At 54.3% G+C, this 24,599-nt stretch overlaps 1 protein-coding gene across 4 annotated transcripts; it reads right to left on the minus strand.

The window, feature by feature from the left end:
* Positions 1 to 5,535: 5,535 nt before the first annotated feature.
* Positions 5,536 to 23,909, minus strand: Wnt11 (Wnt family member 11). Of its 4 annotated transcripts, XM_029479810.2 has the most exons (7): positions 23,688 to 23,909; positions 22,822 to 22,981; positions 19,856 to 20,038; positions 12,496 to 12,731; positions 11,640 to 11,917; positions 8,812 to 9,104; positions 5,536 to 6,272 (listed from the first exon to the last, which is right to left on the minus strand). In XM_029479810.2, the coding sequence occupies exons 3-7, from the start codon at positions 19,936 to 19,938 to the stop codon at positions 6,098 to 6,100; spliced, it is 1,065 nt and encodes a 354-aa protein (XP_029335670.1). In that variant the 5' UTR covers positions 19,939 to 20,038; positions 22,822 to 22,981; positions 23,688 to 23,909; the 3' UTR covers positions 5,536 to 6,097. The 4 variants fall into 4 exon arrangements, with proteins under 4 accessions (XP_029335670.1, XP_021024103.1, XP_085697627.1 ...); XM_021168444.3 differs by lacking the exon at positions 22,822 to 22,981; XM_085841501.1 differs by lacking the exons at positions 22,822 to 22,981; positions 23,688 to 23,909 and having other exon boundaries at positions 12,496 to 12,649.
* Between the last annotated feature and the right edge of the window lie 690 nt (positions 23,910 to 24,599).

Raw genomic sequence — 24,599 nt, forward strand, 5'->3', positions numbered from 1 at the left:
CAGAGGGATCTGGGGAATGCCTCAGAGCCTGAATCCAGCAGTTGCATAGCAGACCAAAGCTTAGGGACAAGGTGGCAAGGGTTGACCGGGTTGAACCTCCCATGGTTGAGGCCAGGACCAGAGGGCTTCTAGTGGAGAAGTCAGTTAGGGTTAAACTGCCCTTCACAGGTGGATGGGGTCCAGGCTCTCCAAACACCAGGTGAGTTGCATCGGGGAGATGACACTCACCCACAGTCTGTCCTGATACGGGCTCAGCACTGTTGCTTCTGTTCTCCAGACTGGAGTGGGTCTGGGAGACCACAGCTAGCAAGATGGCATCCCGGAAGTCCAATTTGTCAGTGTTCATAGCCCAACAAGCACAGAGGCCCTGAGGTGTGTATTAGAGGAGACCCTCTCAGAAACTTGAGGTATCCTAGGAGTAGAGTCTGGCCCATCACAGGTAGGACAAAGACTTGATCTCAGCCCAGGCAGTGAATGCTAGCTATCACACAGAGCAGGGTCTCCATGGTATCCCACAGAACTGGAGCCTCTGTAAACCTGAAGCCCCTGAGCCTGTGTCCTGAGAGACCTTGTCTCCTATCTCTTTCAATTATCATCCAGGTATCCCTGGACACCCTACCTGTTCCTCATCCTTCTGACTGCAGCGATGTGGGTCTTGTTGGGGTCAGCCATGCAGATATCCTTCTGAGTAAGTTCTAGGGTTAACAGAATTGGGGTCTGCACGAGGTGGCTGCCTGCTCTGGGCCAGATGGTTTGGCTGGAGCTGGAGAGAGAGCACTTGGGAGTCTCGAGAGGAGGGAGTGAGGCTAGTGCAAGCCGAGACAAACCATGGTCCTGATGGAGAAAGGCAAAGGGGATAGTCTGGGGTCTTCCAAACCATGGACAAGCGAGGATCGGTATCCTTACATTCTGGGTGTGTCCAGAAGAGGCCCAGACCCCGATCTAAAGCTGGAAGGAACCTTCAAGTGGCTTCGGCCCCTGTGCCTCACAGGCTGCCTCCTGCTTTTTAGGCCCCTCGAGCCCAGCACACGTTTATGGAGGCAGAGGCAGTGAGAACATAAAATAAACACTGGGGTTTTAACTTCATCAGTGCCCTGCCCTGGAGCCCTGGAGCCCTGGAGCCCTGGAGCCCTGGAGCCCTGGAGCCCTGGAGCCCTGGAGCCCTGGAGCCCTGGAGCCCTGGAGCCCTGGAGCCCTGGAGCCCTGGAGCCCTGGAGCCCTGGAGCCCTGGAGCCCTGGAGCCCTGGAGCCCTGGAGCCCTGGAGCCCTGGAGCCCAGGGCCCTCATCACACAACCGCTTAAGTGGCTATGGGCTAGCCTCTCTCTCACTCCTCTTCCCTCAGTCACCCCCAACCTTGGCCCTGAGGCCTGTGCAGGTGAGGCAATGGAGACCCAGCCACCGAGATGGAGAATGTCCTCAGCAGCCACCAGCCTGGGAAACTGGTATTGATTTGGTCATGTAAGCAAGGGGAGCTGCTAAAAGTATGATGACCAAATCGCTCTGTGTGCGGTCACAGCTGTCTCTGGAGGTGGGTGGACAGGAAGGGGACACCCCAGTAATAGTCCACCTGGAGAAGAAGTCCTGGCAGTAAAGCCACAGACATCCCAGACTTCTCAGTCCTGGATTGTTCTTTCCCTCCTGTGTGACACCAGCCCCAGCTCAGCGGAGGTTACTCTCGCTCTGGGAAACCCATATGGAAACCGAGAACAGGCTTAGAAGTCGGAGCCAGACAGCCTGGTGTTTGAATCTTGACTCTGCCACTGATAGACCATGACCTTAAGCCACATTTTTTTTCCTTTTATGAGCCTGCTTCCTCATTAATAAAACAGGGATGGTGGGCCCTATGCCATGGGATAATTATGGAAGACAGGGGCTGCAGAAACCCAGAGAGGGCCAGAGGTTGCCTGGAGAGAGAGCTTACAAGAGAGTAAGCAAGATGCTGGGTGATGCCAGACCTCTTTGAACACCATCTGGCCTCTCTTGAGCCTGGACTTCTGTCTGGGGCCTGGTCTATGTTCCCTGGGCTGTGGCAGAACACAGCAGAGATGTTTGAGGCTGGGCTGGGCCCCACATGGTGGCTCCTTTGGCCTGAGCCACCTCTCCACAGGGCCTTATCTGTCCATTCTCTCCTTTCCCACAAACTAATCTTTCTTTCTCTTGGAAAGTTCCTGTTTCCTCCCCGCCGTCTTGTCTGTCTCCGGAGACTCCAGCCAGCCTCCCACACAGGTCTAAGCTGCTCAGCACAGGGGGCTCAGAGTCTAGCATGGCCACCCCTGGCTCAGGATGGTACAGATGGGAAACCTGCAGTGGCCGACGCTCTGAACCCAAGTCCTCTGGACTGTCCAGCATATGATGGAATGTTTTATGCCGAAACTCCCAGGTGCAGAGATTCTGACTCTAAATCTCTGAACACAGTAAATTCCTGGGCTGCCCGAGCTCCCAGGAGCCTGTGACTTACAATGAAGCCTTGTCCCCTGATGAGGAGACCCAGCAGGGTTCAACCTGAAGCTTGGGGTAAGATGCTGTCCAGGTCTAGTGATTCCCTCCCTCTTGGTTGCCTAGCACCTAGTTAGCCAGGAGGTTCAGGGCTTCTTCACAGGTCTAGGGACTAGTCAGTGGCAGGCACACAGGCCCCCTGAGTCAGGAGCCTCTCCTGCCCTGAGCCAAGTCTCCCTCCCATCTAGGAAACGCAGCAATAGGGCATGCCTGAGCTCTGAGCCCCACTCTGTTGAGAGCTGGCTATGATTTGGGGGCAAGTCAGGTGTCCTTTGGGAACCCAAGTTTTCACCTGTCAGAGAGTGACTGCTCACATATGGGGACGCTGCTGTGAGGATGACCTGGGATAAGGGGGACTGGAACGCAGCAGGGACATGTGAACAGTTCCTTTATACTAATATAGCTACTCTGCACCATGGCGGGGTGCCTTCAATTCTGAGGAGTGCCTTGTGCTCAGCTCCAGAGCCCCATTGTGTTCACAGGCTGGTCTCAGCCCAGGGTGACTCAGAGAGCTGGGGGTGGGAGGGCAGGTCGGGATACAGCGCAGGCTGGGAAACACTCTGGCCCAGCAGGGCATTAGAGGGAGATACCAGAGACTGCAGGAACCCTGGAGAGGCCAGTCTAGGCTAGGAGTGGTCACAAAAGGCTCATTGGAAAAGGGAGCTGTCTACCTGGGCCTTGGAGGAGAGCTTTGACTGACTGAGGGGAGGGGCTTGCTATAGTTGCTTGAAAGGTTCAAGGGCTGTGAGGAGCCAGAAGAGGGAGGCATGCAGACGGGCATTCTAAGAGTGACAATACCAGCCTGGTCTACAGAGTGAGTTCCAGGACAGTTAGGACTACAAAGGAAAACCCTGTCTCAAAAAAAAAAACAAGAAAAGGGGGAGGGGGGAGAGTGATAATTCTGGGCCTCTGAAAGAATCAGCAGATGCCCACAGTAGGTATGTAAACAGTAGGCATGTAAACAGTGGGCATCATAGCTGAGGGGTACTAAGCTACAGAAACTGCAGCAGAAAGCTAGTCTATGGCGACAGGTGGACTCGAGTGCTAGGGGACCGGGGCCAAGGAGAAGACACATCAGGGCAGACTAATAAAGACACTGGTCACCCTGGCAGGGTCCCTCTCTATCCCCAGCCTCTTTCAGCAATGGCCATCAGATGGCCCCTCCCATCAGGGACTTCCTCATCTGGAAAACAGACTCAAAGGAGACCTGAAGACTTATCTTGAGGTCCTTTCCAGCCCGTGGTTCTGAGACTCTGCCACCCCCACATCACAAGCCTGCAGGCAGAGCTTGGAGGAGAGCCACAAAATCCAGCTATCTCCCAACCTATGGCCTGCCTGCTTTCTGACAAATTTTCCATTCCATCCTCCCTGACCCACCAGCAGCCCCCATTTCTCTCCATGAAACCCTGCCCAGGCCCTGGGGCCTTGCTCAGTAGGGCTTCGGTGGGGAAGGTCTCCCTTTCTAGCTGCCTCTGAGGGAGCCTATCCGTTAGCTTCGAAGTGTGGAAGCCACACACAGAAACTGTTTGGAACATTCTTTTGCATCCTTGTTTTGGGTGGTCCCCCAACACACACCAGCAGCACAAAACATAGGTTCTTAGCAATTTTTCTGTCTTGGGGTGGGGGAGGGACTTGCATGGGCCAGGCCTGTTCTTTGTATCAACCATTTTCAAGAGTTAACGTTATTTTCCTGCTATTTGCCTGCTGGACGCTGTTGGGCAAATTCAGGAAACCTAAGGAAGTTTGCTGGCTGGCTGCTACTCCGGATGCAAAGCTGTTGTCATGAAGAACATTGATGACGGTGCCTCTCAGATGATCCTTACAACTCTGCTCAGGTGGCTGGAATTGACCACTATCCCCAAGAGGACAAAACTGCCACGAGCAAAAAGAAAATTGTCAAGAGGTCAAAGGTCAAGTCCTTTGTGAGAGTTTATAATTGCAATCACCTCATGCCCATGAGGTGCCCTGTGGATATCCTCTTGGACAAAACTGTTGTCAACGAGGATGCCTTTGGAGACCCAGCTCTGAAACTGCAAGGCCAGGCTGGAGGCCAAGGTTAAGTGGAATTGAAGATCTGCCTAAGACACGAACGAACAAGTGGTTCCCCGAGAAGTTTCAGTTTTAGGTATATTTTTGTTTCCATTGCTAAAAAATCTTTAAAAAGAATGAAAGATAAAGCCAGAGAAGGATGGCCGTGTCCCCCAGCTCTTGCCTCCTCCCGGCTGTCCCTCCATCCTTTACTTGCTGCCTCCAGCCTATAGGCAGACATCACAGACAGGCCAGGTCCTCCTGGCTTGACAAAGGTGACTCTGCAGCCTGGCTTACTTCAGAACCCTAGGCCCTAACATCTGCTCATTCCCACACGGGAGTCCGCCCTGCACCTCAGTCTGCACCCCTGTCCAAATCAGATCCCCACCATCTCCCTAACCCCACCTGCAGCAGGCCTTCCCTCCTCCCCCAACCCCTCCAAACCCAAACAGTTTTTCCTGGCCCACCTGGTTCCACACCTGAAAATGGGAATCGGTCCTGTTGGTCCCTGTGTTGTAGCACATCAGTAGCCACAAGCCCTGTTCGGGCATGAGCTGTGAGCCTGGGCCTTCCCCAATGTCCAGGCTTAGACAGTGCAAGCCCAGCCTCATAGACAGGGCAATAGTATGGGCCAGGCCCACCATTCAGGGTCCCACCAAAAACCTACCAGGGCAGCAGCCTCCCTAAGGTCTCAGCTTTCTTGCAGCAAGCTTAATGGGTCTGAAACCGTGGCCAATGGCTGTGCTGTAAGAATGTCCCTGAGGAATAAAGATACTGCCAACTAGGGTTATGTTTCAAGACGTCTGTCCTCACCCTTGACCAACAGATCACATACAGGGAAACGGGCCAGGACCAGGTCGGAGGACCGGGTGGGGCTGGGACATCAATGGGAGGCCGCCTTGCCTGGAAACTGGAGAGTCCTCCTGCCAGCCCAGGATCTGCTGGGGTCACTTGAGGAGGGCAGAGATTTGGGGGCAGGTTGGGGCTTGCTCAGCATTTATTTCACACACTTGTTTAAAATATATAATCATTATATATATTTATATATATAATATATAAAGAGGGATTGAAGTGAACCACCCCAAAGAAAATGTTGTATTATTATAAATATTTCTGTAACTCCCACATCCCACGGGAGAGGGGAAGGAAAATAAAAATTTACAACTCAAGTTAGTGGTTCCATGTGGTGGGCACAGGGTCCCAAAGAACATTCCAGAAAGCTGGTCTTTCTGGCCTTGAAAGGTCAAATGCACACAGTCTTACCCATCCCTGCCCTGACTTCTTGGAGCAGCCTGGAAGGCAACATGTGGGCACTCAGGCCCCAGGCTGCCAGGTTATTTTTAATCCTATCAGTTTCCTTTGATGCCCCGGCTCTCCCAGGGCGACCAGGCCTCCTGTTGTGGTGTCTTCCAAGTGGAGGCACAGCACAAGCCGCCTCCCACGCCTGGCATCTGGCATCTGCAGGGAAGTCCACCGAGGTCTCTAGGCCCTTGAGTGGGTCCTCAGAGGAGCAGCACCCCTCCTCAGGGGCGGGGCATACGCACCCCTGCACAGGTGCGGGGGCATATGGTCTCACTTGCAGACATAGCGCTCCACCGTGCGCTCACACCTGCGGCAGGTGACATAGCAGCACCAGTGGTACTTGCAGTGACATCGCTCCACCACTCTGTCCGTGTAGGGGTTGTAGCCGCGCCCACAGCACATGAGGTCGCAGCTGTCACTGCCGTTGGAGGTCTTGTTGCACTGCCTGGAGGGGGTGGGGGGTGGGAACAAGAGGTCAGTGGGTGCCCATCACCTCCAGCACCTGCACCTCCCTGCCAAGTAGCCTGCAGCCTCACCTGGTGGCTGGCTCTAAGAAGGGGGAATCAATCTTTGGGGAAACAGGCTTTCCTGTTCCCTAACTTCCCTGTGTTTCCAATAAGCCTCGACAGAACGCTTGAGCTGAGCCTATTTTATCTCTTAAGTTGTCTGGTTTCCTTTATTATTTTTTTTTCTACTTCCAAATCCCAGAAGAACCAGTGTCTATTGTGTGTAGCATGTGTGTATTACCTGTCCATGTGCACAGATGTGTGCATACATTTATTTGGAGGTCAAGGTCCACATTGAATGTCATATTTAGGGGAGAGGGGTGAGCAGCCTTGGTGTCAATATTGAGAAAGAGCTTTTGCTTGGCACGGATTCCAGTGAGAGCAACTGCTGCCCTGCACTGCATGTTCCACTGGGGCTCTGTCTCTGTCTCTTCCACCCTACTGTCTGTCTCTGTATCTCTGTATCTATCCATGTATCCATGTATCCATGTATCTATCTATCTATCTACCCATGTATGTATGTGTGTGCATGTATGTATCTATATCTCCTTTCATATCTACCTACCTATGTGTGTATGTATGTATGTATGTATGTATGCACGCATGCATCTATCCATGCATCCATCCATCTACCCATTGGAAGTTTAAACCCAGAGCTCGGGGATCCACTTGGGAAGAATGGACAGTGAGTTTTGGGGACCCCTCCTATCCCTGCCCCACCTCACTGTTCGAGTTGCTGTCATCATGTGGGTGGTGGGGATCTGAACGCAGATCCTCAAGCTTACAAGGCTGGCATTTTACCATAGAGTACCCAGCCTTCACAGTTAATCTTTCACTATGCTGCTGTGGAGACGAGCGTCATCTTTACAATTAAAACTCCCAGGATACATTCTGGAACACTAAAAACAGCACAGGAGGCAAGATGGGCCTGGGCACTTTATCTGTGAGTGCTAGCCTGCAGGTGTCCAAGGGAGCTGGCGGTGGCTCATCTCCCCAGAGACATTCCTGTGCCCTTCTGTTTGTGCAGCAGACAGTGCAGGACAGCAGATGCTCTCACTGGAATCAGTGACAAGCAAAAGTTCTCTCCTCAACACAGCCTCCAAGACCACTGCTCACCCCCTGCCCTAAGCTATGGCAGAGGGGAAGGTCTCCATGAAAGTCAGTGTCTCCCACTGCCATGTCCCTGCCTAATAAAGACTTCAGGTCATAGCAGCATAGTGAAAGAGTAACTGAACACCAACAGAGCCACAGCTGAAGAAGGGCTGTGTCTGTGGCATACAGTTGGCGGCTGAGGAACCTGGCAGGAAACCGGCCCACAGCCTATGGACAGAGTTTTCCAGTGATATAGGGCTCATTCCATAGCCCGCTGGGGCCCTGTGCCCAGCCCCTCTGTGAAACAGAATCATCTCCCCTTCTCGGCGCTCACACTTACCCTGCCGCTTCAAATCAGACTCCCGTTCCTTCCTGTCTCCTTTGCCTGACCCATTCCATCTCCACTCTGCCGACCCCCTCAATCTGGCCTCCAGATGGGAGCCTGGGCCTCTTCCTCACAGAGTCCTGGCCTATGGGGACGGAGCCCCAAACCATCCCTCCCCTCTTACAGGCAGGACCGTGGGCTGCGGAGGAAGCAGATGCTGGCTGGGCACCAACTATGTGCCAGACACGTTCCCAGACACCCGCTCTCCGCTCCGTATTTCCCTAACCTTGTGCACACCAGCTTTGTGGAATGCTATTAGGGGCTCCTTAATAAAAGATTTCCCTGGCTGTGTACCTCTGGGAAACTCTGTTTAATCAAATCCTTAGCTGAGGCTCCCTCAGGCTTTGGGGATGACCAAAGAGCTTCCCAGGTACATCTGATCATAGACCTTTCTTCGCTGGGTTTCCATGAACCATCTTTGGGGATGTAGCACTACCTGGCACACAGTAAGGCTGCGCAGAACCATCGGCATGGGCTCCTTTCTTGTCTGCCCTGTCTCCCTATCCATAGTCAAAGCTGGGGCAGCTGTGAGGACCCCAGGCCCAAACCAGGTGGACTCCAAGTGGACATGGGAGGATCTAGAGCCTGAGGGAGGGCTGGCACTTATCAGGGGACAAAGGAGTATCCTTTCTACAAAAGCTCATTTGCTCTGTTTCAGGTACTTCCGGTGTATCCTTAGATTTGATGCTGTCCCTACTTCTTGTGCCTCTCAGTTCCTCCTTTGTCCAGTGAGGGCAGGCATTTATCCTTCACCTGTTTGTGGGACGTTTATTGAGCTCCTGCTCCATGTTAGGCAGCCGTTCATGTCCCCTGTCTTCCTGTACTGCTATTGTTACTTCCTATCTGGGAGAAGGTGGAGCCACCAGCCTCTATCTCCCGAGTCCCATTAGTCTCCCTGGAACCTCTGCCCTCCACTAAGCAAGGACTCCACCCTCCGAATGCCCGCTGAGTCACCACTGTGCCTGGCCCAGCCCTGAGTGTGACATTCGTGTGGCACTTACCTGTCTTGGGTCCCATGGGATCCCACCTTCTCATTCTTCATGCAGAAATCAGGGGAGCTCTGTAGATACACAAGTTCTGAGTCCTTCACAGGCCGGATATCCAGGTCCTTGGGCACCAAATGTTTGCGAGTGCCCATAGGCCGGTGTACCACCTTCGTGGCTGACAGGTAGCGGGTCTTGAGGTCAGCAGCCACATCCTGGAGCTCTTGCAGCCCCTTCCAACAGGTGCGGATGGAGCAGGAGCCAGACACCCCATGGCATTTACACTTCGTTTCCAGGGAGGCACGTAGAGCCTGCGGACAGCCGGGGTGTTGGCGAGGTGACAGGACAGAACCCCTCCCTGGCCTGTCAGTACCCTGACCCCTACTCCATGCCTGGGTGATCTTAGGGATTCATGCCCCACTGGACCCTCAAGGGATGAAGCATTGGCTCTAAAGCTAGGAGGAGTTGGGAGTCATGCTTCCACTCCAGAGGAGCTAAGAGGGGCAGGTAGGAAGAGAGTGGTCTTTGCGGCAGGTGGGGAGTAACAGACGCCACTTCTCAGATATCCACTCTGGACAAGTGCTCTAACACAGCCACTTTAGCCCATCCGGGAGACTCATGTTTTCCCCTCTACTAAACAGGAAGGCTCAAAGACGTGACACCTAAGTTTGCAGTTAGAAAACTGTGGGGCTGGGACTTGAACCTGCATCTGACAGTGAATCCAAAGCTGTGGTTTTCAATCATTCTATGCCTTCTCTCTTCCATAGAACCAAGACTCACTAGAGGCTTGCCAGAAGAGCAGCAAGAAAAAGAGAAGCAAGAGGGAAGGCAGCTGGGGAGGGAGGAATGATGGGGTAAACAGGAGGGGGACAGTGTGAGGGTTTGGTGGCCATCTCCTTCAGGACCCACCCACAGGCTGCCAGGTGACCCTCGGTCTAAAGGACAGGACCTCTGCTATAAAGTACAAAGCTGGCTGGCATGCTTCCTGGTAGAATGCTGCACGGGTTAAATGGGCCGGGCCAAAGGGGTGTGTGAGTTACAACAGTGTAAGTCAATATTGGCTCTGAACATGCAGTTTAAATCAGAGCTGTGGGGGAAACTGGAAACCTCTGGGCTAGGCCCTTAGGTAGGATCTAGCCCTGGTCTGAGATAAGACTCTACCCCATAGGCCTCAGTTTCCTGTTGGTGTCTGCAAGGCAGAGGTTAGACCTCTCCCAAGGCCCCTTCTATTCAACGGCTCTTCAAACCCTCTTCTAGTCACAGGACAATTCCCCCTCCCTTGTCCTGGAAGGGTCACAGGTCACCTGAACTCACACTCTGCATCTCCTGGCTGGAGAAACTGAGGCTAGAGTTGTCATGGCTTTGCCCCAATCCCTCTGTCAGTGAGTTGGCAGGGAGCCAGACAAAGGGTCAGTCTGCAGGAAGGAACTGCAACAGGAAGAAGCACACTAGGTATAGAGTCTAGAACATGCTGGAAACCCAGGAGGGAGAAGAAGGAGCCACAGAGGGCCGAAGGAACCCGGAACAGAGCCTGAGGCTCAGTTCCTTGAGTCAGGTGGGGGAAGGGTTGGCTACTCATGGGCAGGCGCTAAACTGCCTAGTCCTGGGGTCATCCTCACACAGCCCCAACTACTGGGGGCCAGCATTGGCCTTTTGCATGTGGCCCCAAGGGCAGGCCTGAGAGATGGAAGCCAGGCATCCTCTTGCTCAGCACAGGAGCTCAGAGGGCGTGCATCCTGGTTGGAGCCTGGGGTTGCCATAGCTAGAAGAGGGGTGGGTAGAGAGCTCTCTGGCTTCCTGCAATGGGACAAGCCCTATAACTGGGAGGCAGGAGCCCTAAGTCCCTGGCAAGGCTCTGAAACAGATCCATAGTGCGATTTGGCCTCAGTTTTCCCAGACCATGCAAGGATGGCCCAGACATTCAAGTGTCCTGCCATGACAGGCCACAGATGTGGGTTTCACATATTCAGCCTCCTCAGGCCACGTGTTTCTAACTGAGCCACCCTGGCTCAATTGTGTGAGAGATGCCTTCTGCACAGGATACTCATGCTGGGGTTGTTTCCTTATCAGTGGAAAGGGGACAATAGAACCTTCTGGGAGTTGTTCTGGGATCCCAGGAGGGAAAGAGTCAGCACATGGTCACATCATGGATTGGAAGAAGGGGCTGGAACATTCAACAAGTAAAGACGACTTGTGCCAAGCCTGATAATCTGAGTTGGATCCCTAGAACCCAGTAGGGGAGATCCAATCTAACCCTCCCCAAGTTGTACTTTTATCTAACACACACAGATACACACACACACAAGTAAAAGTTTAATGTGATACATTTGTTCTCACTCACCCAGCCTTCTGTGCAGTAACTGAGAAATGGGGAGACACTGGTAGCACATGATGGGAGCTGTGCTCTAAGGTAGCACATGATGGGAGCTGTGCTCTCAGGTAGCACATGATGGGAGCTCTGCTCTCAGGGCAGTGTGGAATCCCTTTCCCCACTTACAAAGACATGATTTGGTGTAAAGCCTGTGGCCCAGCCTCTCCCTGCCCTGAAGGAAGGCTGAGGAGCTTGCAGGAGCACCCACCCTGCCACCACTTTACAGTTGGGAAAGAAGCTCAGGACCAGAGCCAAAGGCAGAACCCTGAGCTCTGGGCTCCTAGTTCACCGTTCCCTCTGCTTGGAGCACCTGAATCTTGGAGACTCCCTAAAGGAGAAGGAGCACAAGCTCTAGAGAGGGAGAAGCAGCAGGGTCCCAGTCCACCCCCTCTCCCACCCCCTCTTGGGGCCCACTATGGCCCTTCTCCAGCCAGTGGCCCAGGCGCACCCTCGGGGGCGGGTGGGGGATGGTTACCTGTCTCCCCACTTCACTGTTGTGTAGACGCATCAGTTTATTGGCTTGGGATCCTGTTTTTTTCACCTTCATAGGAGCATCGGAAAACTTGGCCCCCATGAGGAGCCCGTAGCTGAGGTTGTCCGCACATCCTCCCCAGCGGTTCCCGGGCCCGGGTGGCTCACCTGGGACGGGGCCGCAGGAGCAGCCGGGCAGGTCGCCAGAGGTGCAGGCCCGGGCGATGGTGTGACTGATGGTGGCGGCCGACAGGGCATACACGAAGGCTGACTCCCGGGTACCTGTGGGAGAAGTGAGCGTCAGCAAGCAGACTGCTATCACTGAGAGCCAGGGAGGTGCCTGTGTCTGGCATTATCCACTATATGTATTCGGGTCCCCACACCTTCCTCCAGGAAGCCTGCTATCCCTGCTACCCCTGACTACTTTGCACATCGAAACAGTTCCTGCCAACCAGGTTTGCCTAGGCCCACCTGCCTGCCCAGGGGTGGGCTCTCCAGCAGTCTCATTATATTGATGTGGCTTTTAGTACAGCAGGCAGCCACCTTGGTACCTTCTACGGCTATACCCCTCCTTCATCAGTGCATTATAGCACATGTGTATCCAGAAGTGTTATTCGGGCCACTGTATGTGCTGATATATTCATTCACTAATGTTTATTCATTCTTCAATTCGTGCCTGAAAGCCATATCTAAGATTGACTCATCCGCTCAAGCGTCCACCCAGCCACGGCTTATCCATCTGTGTAACCATCCATCTAGTCATCCATCCGTCCACCCATGAATCCACGCACCTATCCAAACACACCGAGCTTCCGCCTGGATCCCCCCACCACAGCAGTGCGGCGCCCCAGAGCCCATACCTCTCTCCAGGTCAAGCAGGTAGTTGGGGGCGAGCTCGATGGAGGAGCAGTTCCAGCGCATGTCAGCGAAGGCCCTACGGCAGGCCTTCATGGCCCCCCGGGCGGCGTGCACGATGGTGCGCATGAGCTCCAGGTTGCTGCGGCAGAGCTGCACCTGCGCAGACACCAGGCCCTCCAGCTGTTTACAGTGTTGCGTCTGATTCAGTGCCAAGGCTGCCGGAGTCTTGGACAGTGCCCTGCATACCCCGAAAATCACCAACGGGGGAGAAAGACGGGGTGTGAGGGGCGTTTGCTCTGCAGGCCAGCCCTCCTCTCCACAGGCTCTGAGTCACTCTTGTAAAGAGCCAGGAAACCAAGAAGCAAAGCGCCATGTCGCAGAGCAACATGGCTTGCCCACCCTAGCCCACCCACCACCCGGAGCGTGACATTGTCTCTCTCTGGGTCTTATCCCCGAATTCTAACACGAGATCACGTTTCTTATCCTGACTGAATTATATAAATGTCTTAGGAATGAAGACATTTGCAATCTGTAAGGCACTTCCAGCTGCTGCCTGGGTTCTCCTGGTCACGACCCACTCCCATTCCATCCGTTCACGCAGCACTGGTAGCCCTGTGCCAGACCCCGGGCAACTGCTGAGTCTCATAATAACCACACGTGCTATTAATTAAGTCCTTTTCCTAGTGCACACCGTGATTTAAGAGCTTTACACCATTACTGCATTTACTTCTACACCCATTTATCACCATTGTAAAGTCCACGCCAGAGCAAAGGATTCAACAATGCAAGGACACTCAATTTTAGGGTGATCCAGAATTCAGAAAATTCAGCATCGAACCCAGACCTTCAACGATCTCTGGACTTGCATGCTACATGTCCCTGGTTGGGATCTGGTGATCCTGGGACTTCCTTACCACCATGCCTTTGTCCAGGGTTGTCCTGACGCCAGGAATGCCTTTTCCTTCTCATTCCCAACTGAATCAAAGAACTTCTACTCAAGGAAGGAATGGTAACTACACACCAAGACTTCCCAGCCTCCTTTGGTTACAAACATGGCATAGATCCTTTCTTCCAGGAGGTCCCAACCTAAGGGCTACACAAGCCCATCAGCAATTAGACAGTAAGGGCCCCAGAGGTTCCAGCTGTATGTATGTAAGTATGTATGTATGTATGTATGTATGCATGGCTTAGGGAAAGACCCAAGCTTGAGACACTGCTGTGTGACTTAAGCAAATCACCTAACCTCTCTGGGCCTCATGGCCCTCATCTGCTTCAAGGATCATTTCTACCTTAAAAGACAATGGATTACGGTTCATCCCAAGTACATGGGAGGTAAAGGCAGGTGGATCTGAGTTCAAGGCCAACCTGATCTACAGAGCAAGTTCCAGAACAGCCAGGGGCTTCAGAGATAGGCCACACCCTGTCTAGGACTCCTTCCCCCCCCCCCCCAAAAAAGAAGGCAATGGAGAGGCTTAAGTAAGATAATGTCCTCATGTCAGACATGGTGACACATGCCTGTGATCCCAGAATTAGTGCCTCAGATCATTGTTAAGGGAATCTTAAATCTAAAGGAGTGAAGAGACCCGATTTCCTCTGTGTGCTGTGTGCACAGAGTGTACAGCTCTTCATTTTGAAAAACTACAAAATGCAGGTGAAGGCCAAATGAGGTAATTGTTGATAAGTTGACTTCTTCTCGCCCCTCTCTGCCATACTCTATCCACTATACTCTATCCACTATAACACACACACATACACACACACACAGAGAGAGAGAGAGAGAGACACAGAGAGAGAGAGAGAGAGAGAGAGCCCCAATACAGAACCCAATATAGAGGACCCAGGAAGCAGCCCCTGAGGGCAGAAGGCCTAGCCTGACATTTGTGGTTAGGTTGCCTTAACTAACCTGATGAGAAGGTGAGTGTCCTAAGCCATGTTACCTCTTGTAGCCCTGGCCCATAGAGAGGGATCGTGCAGGGTGTGTGTCTCAGATGGCTCCCTGGTCTAAGCAGATCCATTTGGCCTATGAAGCCCGCCTGTGTGGGCTCAGATCATAGAGGCAAATGGCCCTGCTGTGGCTCCTCCTCCGAGCACACCTGAGCTCTCCCGCAGCCCAGGAGTTCAGCTCTCCCAACACAGCCTGCACGGCTTGCCTCCCGCCCCTGGGCCCCTGGGTGGGTATGAGCGACCGCTTCATCCTTCCTGGATGCATGCTGTCTTTTCCCTCCCCACTGGGCTGCTTGCTATGGTTAAAGTGGAAAGTTTACAAGGACCAGAGGCACACAGCTCATGCAAGCATCATGGCTGTCTTCTTGGCATAACCCTGGATGCCTGCTCACTAAAAAGTAGGTGTTAGCCAAGAAGTGGAGTGCTGATGGAGTCCTTCCTGCTGGGCAGTGCGAGCAGTTCCTGAGGTCTGGAGCTACTCTGAGGCCCAGCACCCAGTGCACCCCAGTACCTAGGCTCACTGGTGGGGGGAACTGGGGGACTCTGCTTCCCTAATCCCCTCTGAAGTCCCCAGGCTAAAGGAATTCTATCTAGGAAGGGGACCTCCCACAGGGCTATCTCAGCAGACACCTGGAAGCGAGGCAGGCAGAGTGCAGACCCCTGCCAGGGACAGCAGGGGACATGGTCATCCACAGGATCCTCAGGAGCAGCTGGCACAGTCGTAGACCTCCCTCCCCTCCCCCACACACTGCAAGGGCAGCCCAGGCATCCGCTGATTAGCGGTAATGACCTGGGTAAGTGAACCCCCTTGGGGAGGCAATCAGGACTAAGGCAGAGGCGGGGGAGCCACCGTGGACAGCTCGCAAGCTGGCCTGCTCCAGAATACCCCTAATTGGAAACATTTCAGTTTATCTAGGAGTGGGGATGTGGGGGAGAGCATGCAGGAGAGGACAGGAGGGAAGGGAGAGTTCACTGGGGAGCCTAGGCCCTGGGTTGAGAGAGACTTCCCTCACTCAGGAGTTGGGGTTCTTCTGGATCAAGCTCAGGCTTGGTTACACATTCACCGTGTGACCTGGGTGAGCCACTGCCAGCGCCCAGCCTCAGTTTCCCAGTGTATAGCATTCAATGCTCATAGTTCTGTGAGAGCATATTTTTCAGTGACACAACTGGGAAGTCACCTTCCAACGTCCTCACTAAGCCATAGACTTCCATCCCTCTCCTACCCCCTGGTTCTGTCTCCAGGTCCACCCCTCCTCCTACCCCCAGGTCCTGAGTGGCCGTTGCTTCTCCTTTCTCACACCGTGGAGCTTCTTTTCTGGCAAGTCCATCATGAGGGGGTCTTTTTGGGTTGCCAGTAGCTTTGTGTCCGGGCATTTCTGTGGTACTTGACTCAGGTAAGGCCACCTTCCAGAAAGGCCTTCCTTATGGCCCCGCCTTTTACTGCCTTGGGTGGCCTGGTCCAAAGTCTCTTGTCATTCTGCAGTCTGGTTCTCACAATGCTAAGTTTCTTGGGCAAAGCTGGACTCCAAAGAAGCACCCCAGGGGCAAGCCTGGCAGTAGATTGAATCTGACATCAAAAACTCCACTTGTAAAATTAGGAGACCGTGGTCATGGATATGGATGGCTTCAGGGTTCTCAAAGCTGGCCAAGGAAGGTGGCCCTTTGTTTATGTTTCTGGGGACCCTGCTGACCCCAGAAAGGTGGGAGAAACTATTCGCTAAAACTATTTAGCTCATCTACCTACCAAGCTTTGGGTTGTCTGGACAACATCATAGACAATTACCCATGAAGCAGGAAAAATGGAACCTGTCTATGCCAACCAGGCAAGGTCAGACCTTCTCTGTACTCCCATCTGCCCCCCCCCAGGGATGGCCTTGGGGAGCTTTCCCTTTGATGACAAATTGGAATTCCTCAATGATATCCTAGATCTAAAACCCAGTGCTCTTCAGGACACCAGGCTGGGTGGAAGATGAAGCTACCAGTTCCAAGGAGAAGAACCAGGGAACAGGGGTCCCAGAATGTTCCCAGGAACTTGTCTTAGGACCTTAGAATCACGATGAACAAGGCCAGCTCCTTCCCTGCACTGCACAGAGGGGGCGACTGAACTGAATGAAGGTTGGTAACCTCTAAGCTGTAGCTCCAGTCCTGCCTAGCAGGCGCTGCCTAGACCTCTGAGGCCCCAACTGGCTCCACAGGCACAGGATCAGCCTTAAAAAGAGCCCTAGCTGGTGGCCTTGGCCAGACACTTGCTAGCCAAAGTGGAAAAAAGATCCCATGTGCTATCAACCTCGTTGAGGGAGAGCAGAACTTGCCCACTTCTGTGTGCAGCCTATTAGAGGCAGATCCCAGCTAGAAGCTAGACCTCCCAGACCCCAGACCAGGACTTCCTCCGGCCTGTGTCAGAGCTGAGAAGCTGAGGTACAGAGAGACTGAAGTCTTGCCCAAGGTCTGCCTGACAGAAAGTGATCACTTAAGCTAAACATGGATTCCTAGGCTGGCGCTCTTGCTGCCCCACTTCAGAGCCACTACATTCCTGCCAGAGCCTCTTAAGACTCTTCCTAGAGAGGCCCCACCCTTGCTGAGTGGCAGGCTCAGTACTGCCAGCTGTGGAGAGAACAGCCTATCAAAGTCCCTTAGCTGGCCAGGGGTCTTTCTTCCCCAACCCCTCCACCAGAGGGAGCAAGAGGCTCACATCTCCCCCACCCCACCCCTCCCCACATTTGACCCATCATGGTTTCTCTGCACCTCTGGCTTTGGAGGCAATGCTTCAGGTTCTCAGTGTATCACCAGGATCACCAGGCAGTCAGGTTGCGACCCTGCTCCCCAATCCCTGATCCCACCTGTTTAGCCTGTCTGTCCCAGAAGCCCACCAGGTGGGCACCTCAGGCCACTAAGTCACATCTGGTTTCAGTTCTTGTGTCAAATGTCCCTTTCATCTCCAGGTCACTTTCCAAGCCTGCACACATGGTCCCCAGGACTGCCCCAGGACAGCTGGCCCTGACGAGTCCCTACCCCCACTGCACAACTGTCCCGGGACTTCCTTCTACCAACAGCCCCGACCCAAAGGCCTGCTCTACTCCTCATTGGCTATGAAACTCTGCTAAAGATCCCCCAAGGTGTTCCTTTCCTCTGCTGGGCAGAGGGGCTCAGGAAAGCAGAACACACAACACGGATTGGGAGACTGAAAAGAAGCCATATGTATGTCAAAAAATAGCACCCGGCACCCAGCAAGGCTGCATCTGTGTGCACAAGTGCCTATGCCTGCTCCCACTCTTCCCCCCACAGGCAGAGGACTGAACCCAGGGCCTCCCACATGCTGGGCTGTACTCCCAACCCTTATCATTATTTTTAAATGTTAAGGCAGAGTCTCACCAGGTGGCTCTGGCTGGCTTTGAATGAATCTGTACCTTGGCTAGGCACTGAACTTGCAATCCTCCTGCCTCAGCCTCTTCAGTAGCGGAGATTACCAGCCTCTGCTGCCAAGCTTGGCTATACTATTCTTAAGCTTTACTTCTCCCAGGCCCTCTATTTTCCAGCTGCAGTAATAGTTCAACCATTATCAAGGGTTAGCCTTGTAAGCCCTCTGCTTGGGTTCCTCTGATCTCACAGCCACAGGGCCAGCATGTGACCTTGTGGCCGCTACTTACCCTCTCTATACCTTAACTTCCTTATTGTGAAGCAATGAAAAGCCAGTCTGTCACCTATCTCATGGAGTGTTAACAAATCAGATAGAGGCCTGCAGCTCTCAGAGCTGTGTAATAGGACACCCTGTGGTCCCTGCTCCCTGCAGGGGACAGGGGATGCTCCTGCCCCCATACTTCTGTCCTTGTTCTTCCTCCAGCCTGGGACACCTGCTTCACATTCCATCTCTGCCCGTCAAGTCCTCCCTGGGAGATGTCTTGAGTGCAGACTCTGAGCTGTGCCCATGTGTGTCAAGGCTAGACGTAGTAGAGCAAAACTGGGTGTTGCTCTCAGCCGGCCACGTACCCCACCCCATCCCCAGCATGCGCCAGCTTGGGACTGTGTGAGTCACATGAATCCTTAGAAACTCAGGACTCCCTTTGTAGGGCAGGTAAAGAGAGATGAGAGTTCTGTCCCCAGGACTCTATAAACAAAACAAGTCACCCAAGCTTGGTGCTCGGCCATGAAGGCCCCTGTAGCTGTCAGCAACCCCTTCCCTCTCTTCACCTCATCCCCTGGTCTGTAAAGCAATGGCTGAAGGGGCTTCTCTCCCTGGCTCATGCCCAGCCCAGTAAGCAAGAGTGCCTGACAGCAGCAGGAGGAGGTTCGAAGGAGCCTGGCCCAGGACAGACCCCCTTTCTTGTAAACCAGAAGTACAAGAAGATGGGATTTCCCTCCCGAATTATTTAATCAAGAACTCAGCACCAGAAAAGGCTGGACCAGGAACCTCCAGACAGTTTTCCAGAGGTTCAGTGTGTTGCAGTAATCCCTTCTTCAAAGCGAATTCCTGGACCGACCCTCTTCAGTGCCCATAATCTATCAATCCCTTGTTTGACCTGCAGGCTCCCTAACCATGATCTGAGCAAGGCAGACACATTCCTGTTCTTGACTCTCCCACTCCGGGCACTGTACTCTGAGAGTGTCCTCCATATCTCCGACCTGCCAAACTCCCCACTTCTGCAGCCAAAAGTGGCAGCCTCTAGAAAATCTCTGTAACCCTCATGGGTGACCTAACCAGGCTGCCCTCCTCCGAGCCCCGGAGCCTCCACTCTTACAACTCCTGGAAAGTTATTTACAGCCCAGGCTTATCTCTCCGAGCCCAGGGGCAGCTCCTTCAGGAAGGGGCTGCCTTTCACCATATCCCACTCCTTTCGCACTGCCTACCGCAGCCACCACGGGAGGAACTAGCACTGCACAAGGAAACCAGGAAAATTGCCCCCAGCGACCATTTATCCTTCCAGGACATCCCTTAGCTTCGGGCCTTCAGAAGCTCTTTAAGGAGTCTCCAATCAGATCCCAAGGAGCCGGCACTAACTATCCTTCTGACAGACCGAATACTCAGAGGCCCCAGAAGGTGACACTTCCCCGAAGGTCCCCAGGTGGAAGGGGTCAAAACTCTCTTAGCAGACCTCCTGGAGGCTGACAGGCCATGATCCTGAACTGGACCCTGTGTCCTGAACTGAGCAGACCCTCTCTGAGTTATGCTTCTTGGAAAGGATGTTTCCCTAGTCCCTCACTGGCCTTTGAGCAACCCTGGCCTGGATGAGAAAATCCGTTTACCCACTTCGCAAGTCCGCGGAGGGTAAGAACAGCATATCGCAGAAGAGGTCGCCGAGCTAAGAACGGCTCGCCCACGACGCCCAAGCCAACTTAGCCTCGAAGATTTTAGTGCGCTCACCCAACCTCTCCAGCTTCTCGCCCAATGGCCCATTGGAGTGAAAACAGAGTCCTACTTACAGCCACTTGATGCCATAGCACACGCCGGTGTGGAGCGCCAAGGCAAAGAGCAGAGCCTCGCAGACCTGCGGCCGCGCCCTCATCGTCGCGCGCTCCCGGCGCTCCCGGGGGTCGCACCCTGCAGGAGCCGCGCCGAACTCCGCCGCCTGCAGGCCACCGCTGCTGTTCCTGCGCGCACGCCGCCTGCAATCACGGAGAACAGGGCGGCCGGTTAAGGCGGCGCGCGGGCTGGGAGGCGTTTTATTCAAATTACAAAGGAGGGGTCGGGCCCGGGAGGCTGAGCGAGGAAGGCGTCCGCTCTCTCCCCGAAGAGCCCGAGACCCGCCGGCGTCAGGCGTCAGGCTCGGATTAGGTGAGACCCTAGCGCGGCAGAAGGCGTGCCGCCCAGGGCAAATCAGGGCTGAGCCGCCCAGGAAGGACAGGGTAAAGCAGATCGGAGGTTCTGGGGAGACCCAGCAGAGAGCCTGGAGAGGACCGCAAGGAGGAGACCCCACCAGCAGCAGCAGCAGCAGCAGCGCAAAAACAAACTGACGTAGCGACCGCAAGGAGAGGAACTGATCCGGAATATGATTTAGGCTCCTATACTAATCCACGATATCGATTATTAGTTATTGCAGCTTTAATGAGTCTACAGTTTATTCATCTGAGAATGGGGTGATCTGAGCAGAATTCTCCTTTTACAGAGAACAGTCTCCTAGTGTAGCCATCTTTACTCTTCTCAGACCTGTGATGGGTATTGTCACTCCATCCATCTCAGATGAGGAAACCGAGGCCCAGAGATGTGGAAACATCTGTTCAATTAGTTGTTAGGCTGTTCAGTTAGTTGGTGCTGGGCTGTTGAGCTATTTCGTCTACCTGTGCCGGGTAAGCTAAGGGCAGGGAGAACACAGAAGATGGTGCCATCTCTGGGTACCTACTTTCCAGTAAGGGAAGGGGAAACTGCAAAAATGGGGTGGAAGTGGGTGCTCTTTACACACTGAGGCATCTCCAGCGCCTGAAGAGCTACTTCAGACTTGCCACTTCAGTGCCTCAGTCTGGACGAGGCAGCGCCAGAGCTCCCTAGCAGAGCAGGGAAGCTCCAGGCCTGCAAGAGGTTGATTCTGGGACCGCCAGGCGGCGAGCTAGGGCCGCGGAGGAGCCGCCACCCCGCCCGCTTGCAGCCTGCGGAGCTGCTTTCTGAGGCTTGACTCCCTTCTCATCATTCTCACCTCATTAACTCCCTTCCAGGCTTCTCCCAAATTTACCAACACCTGGCATTCGCCCCGAGTCATACACACACAGCCCCTCTCCCCTCTGGAGCAGCAAGGACAAAGGGATTCCTTCCAAAAGGGTCTACAGAGTCTGAGGAAGGAGGTGCCAGACTTGGGAGGGGAGGGGGGGGGTGTCTCTGGAACAGGGAAGAGCGGTTCTCATCTGGCTCTGTGAGTTTGGGCAATTCCTCAACCACCCCAGCCTAAGTTTTCCCTTTTATTAAAAAGCAAAGAACTGGACTCCAGCTTTCTGATCTTCGTCTGATCTTCTCTCTGTATCCGCTATTATTATACATACCTGTGTAGCCTATGCACGCCTGGGTGTTTCAAAACACACACACACACACACACACACACACACACGGGTTTGAAACGTCATAGTTTTCTGGGACCTTCTGGCAGAATCCAGAGGAATTCAAGCAGAAAACCTTGAATTATCCCCCCCCCCCTTCACAGAGTCCCCCAAGTCTGAAATGCTTGGCACAAACACGACTCCAAGCTGGGGTCTCAACGGGATTTTTGGTGCAGTCCGAATCTTCCTCTTACCTCTCCTGTATCCAGATCTTTCTCTCCCTGTTGGAAGTTTGCACACTTCCCCCAAATCAGAAAAAAAATGTCTGCAGGATCAGATCGCAGAGGAGGGGGGGCCCCTCAAAACACCAGTCATTGTCTCTTTGTTCCCTCTTAAAGTGTGGGATCCCCGAAGGCACCCAGAATTTCTAAGTAGGAGGAGATCGCTAAGTCGCAGAAGGAATCTCAAGGACTTACAGCGGGGTATCAATATACGACTCCCAGTGAGAGGAAGGGTGGCCCAAACCGCACAGCAGTCGGTCAGGGACCCAGGCCTCCAGCTATTCCCTGCTCTTCCCAGCAGCTCCAGAGGCCCTAGACTTCTCCTTCCGTCACCCCGGCGCGTTGCTTAAAAAGCACCTTGGTCTCTGGGTACTGATATTATTCTCGTCCTACCTAAGAAGGTCCAGGACAGCCTTGGGAGCCGCTGTGTCACCCTCACCTTGCGCCCAGAGGGTCAGAGCGCATTCGTCGCTCGAAGTCCCCGGTCCGCCAGGGGGCGCTAAGCCTGGGTTCAAAGAAATATCTGCCCCGGCCTCACACAGTGGGACTTCGGGCTCTACTGTTCCCGTCTTGGATGAAGCGCAGAGTGACTTCCCTCTTGGCCTTGGTTATCCCTTAAGACTTGTTTTCGTTATCCCTGAACTAACTACGCAACCTCTTGCTTCAGACTGGGCGCCCAGCCTGCAATGGGGACAGTCTCATAGTGGGTCCGCGGAAAAAAAGCAGTGCTTATAGAGAAAGAGAGAGCAAATCTTTCTTCCTCTCCTTGGACACTAAGTCTAAGCTACCCAGCTTGCAGCAGTCGGAAGAATGAGCCTCCCAGAGCTGTGCAAACGTCGGACACTACGGACACTGTGGCCCAGCCCCGGGCCGCCAACAGGTGATCTTAAGGCTTGGAGCCTTGGAGAGCTTTAGAAACTTTACTTTAGATAACCTTCCGGCTCAGGCTAACCGGCGAGGATTGGCCGAGCCTCTCCCAACCCCGGTGTGCTATGCTGGCTCCAGCTTTGGTGCTGTGCACCCGGACAATGTCCGCAATTGACCAAGTATAATGACCAAATGGGCTGCTCCAAGAGGCTGGCCGCGCAGCACTCAAAACGAAAAGGGTGCGACAGGGACGCCGAGCGACAGCTTCAAGGTTACCTGCGAGGTTGCTTGAGACCTGGCTTTAAGCTCAGCGGAGAGTCTGTCAGGATCTTCTATGTTGTTCCAGGTCACCGCGGAGACGCGGTGTTTGAAAAGCGGATAGGGAGAGTGCAGAACTCCTGCCACCCGCTGGAGCGGAATCCTGTGTTCCCAAAGACTGTAAGGGACACGGAGGCAATTCAGTGCCACGGGTGGAAGGTACCGGGCTGGTGGATGTAAGCCAGATGTTCGGAGCGGCTCCAGATGTGTCACAGGGCGGGGGCAGGACTCTCCTCCCCATCCCCAGCCCCCAACCTGGAGCTGAGATCGGTAAACAAACTCGCCCCCCTTCCCAGCTGCCTCTAGGAGCCCTTCTCACCTCTCGGAGCTATCCCCTCCTGCTCTGGCAGGAGCTAGGGACTTCTCGGCTTTTGTCCCCCTCTCTCGCCTCCTCACACACACCCTCTGTCGCGGGATCCAAATCCCCCCACCCCCGGGATGGCTCGGGCGTGACCTCATCAACCCGCAGACTGCGAGGGAGGGGACCGAGTCCTGGGATGGGGGATAGGACGGAAGAACCTGAAGGGGGAGACCTGAAGGAACCATACAACCCACCCCATCCTTCACACACACACACACACACACACACACACACACGCACACACCAGGCCCCTAGTCCCAGGGTCGTCCGGGAAGTTGCGTTCCCCCAAGAGGAGTTACTCGAAATGCTGCGGAGGAGAGAAGTGAGGAAAGGAGAGCGACCAAAGCTTTGGTTTGCTTCTCCGGGAGTGGGTGTCCTATCAATAAGGGGGTCTCTAGGGCTCAGTCGCCTCCCTCCCTACCCAGTGGGTTCCTGATTAATATTAGCCGCGGCCACTGCTCACCTTTGGGACGCTCTCCCGGCGCGCCCAGCCTGCCCCTGCAACCTCGGCCGCCCCCAGGAGTTGCGAGTGCGGTCCCCCGCCGGCGGGAGCAGCGAGGATTGCTTCTTCCAGACGCAGCTCAGCAGGGAGCCGGGGATCCTGGCAACTCGGGCGCGGACGCCAAGGCGGTCGGTTGTGCTCGGCTCCGGCCTGCGCCCGCGGATCTCCGGAGCTCTCTCTTCGCCCGGCACGATCTGCGGCGCCGGTCGGCCCAAGCGCTTTATAAGGCGCGGACCGCCGCTTTGATCCGCCCACGTCAGCGCGCCGAATCCCCACCCGGTGGCTCGCGCGGGGCGGGGCGGGGTCCCCATGACGCCTCGGACCCGCGGCGCCCGCCCGGCGCTCCGGGACACTTTGCACCCTATTGCTGTACGGAAGAGAATTTGCTCGCCACAGTTAGTGTTGAAAGCATGCCTGTTGAGTGCCAGCAGCGCGCCGGGCGCAGGGACGGCCCACCTCCGAAGCTAGTAATGATCAGCAAAGAGCCTGAACTAGCCAGAGGGTCTGACCTGAATCAGAGTGCGGAGGACAGCGTTACTAAATGCGTTTGCCCCTTACATGCTTCAGGAGTTTGGAGGTCTTGAGCTCTGCGCTTCTGCTGTGGTCCTACAAGCTTCATTGGGCCATCTTTCTAGGCATCTCAGAAGGGCGCTCACCTCTAAGAGGTGCAAGGGCTCTGCTATGAGAAGAGCACCAAAAAGTGCCTCATAGTAGGCTGTGTCTTCCATTCCGACTTGGTGGCAGGGGACTCTTGTGGGCGAACCCAGCGGGCAGTAGGGGCTCTCTCAGTCCCAACAGAGGATCAGGTTTCAGAAGCTAACCCGCACTGGTGAAGACTTCCCCTGAGTGTGGTCCTATCTATGAGTTGATCCT

This window comes from Mus caroli, unplaced genomic scaffold, assembly GCF_978045245.1.
Source record: "Mus caroli unplaced genomic scaffold, Mus_caroli_1 scaffold_8, whole genome shotgun sequence".
Lineage (NCBI taxonomy): Eukaryota > Metazoa > Chordata > Mammalia > Rodentia > Muridae > Mus > Mus caroli.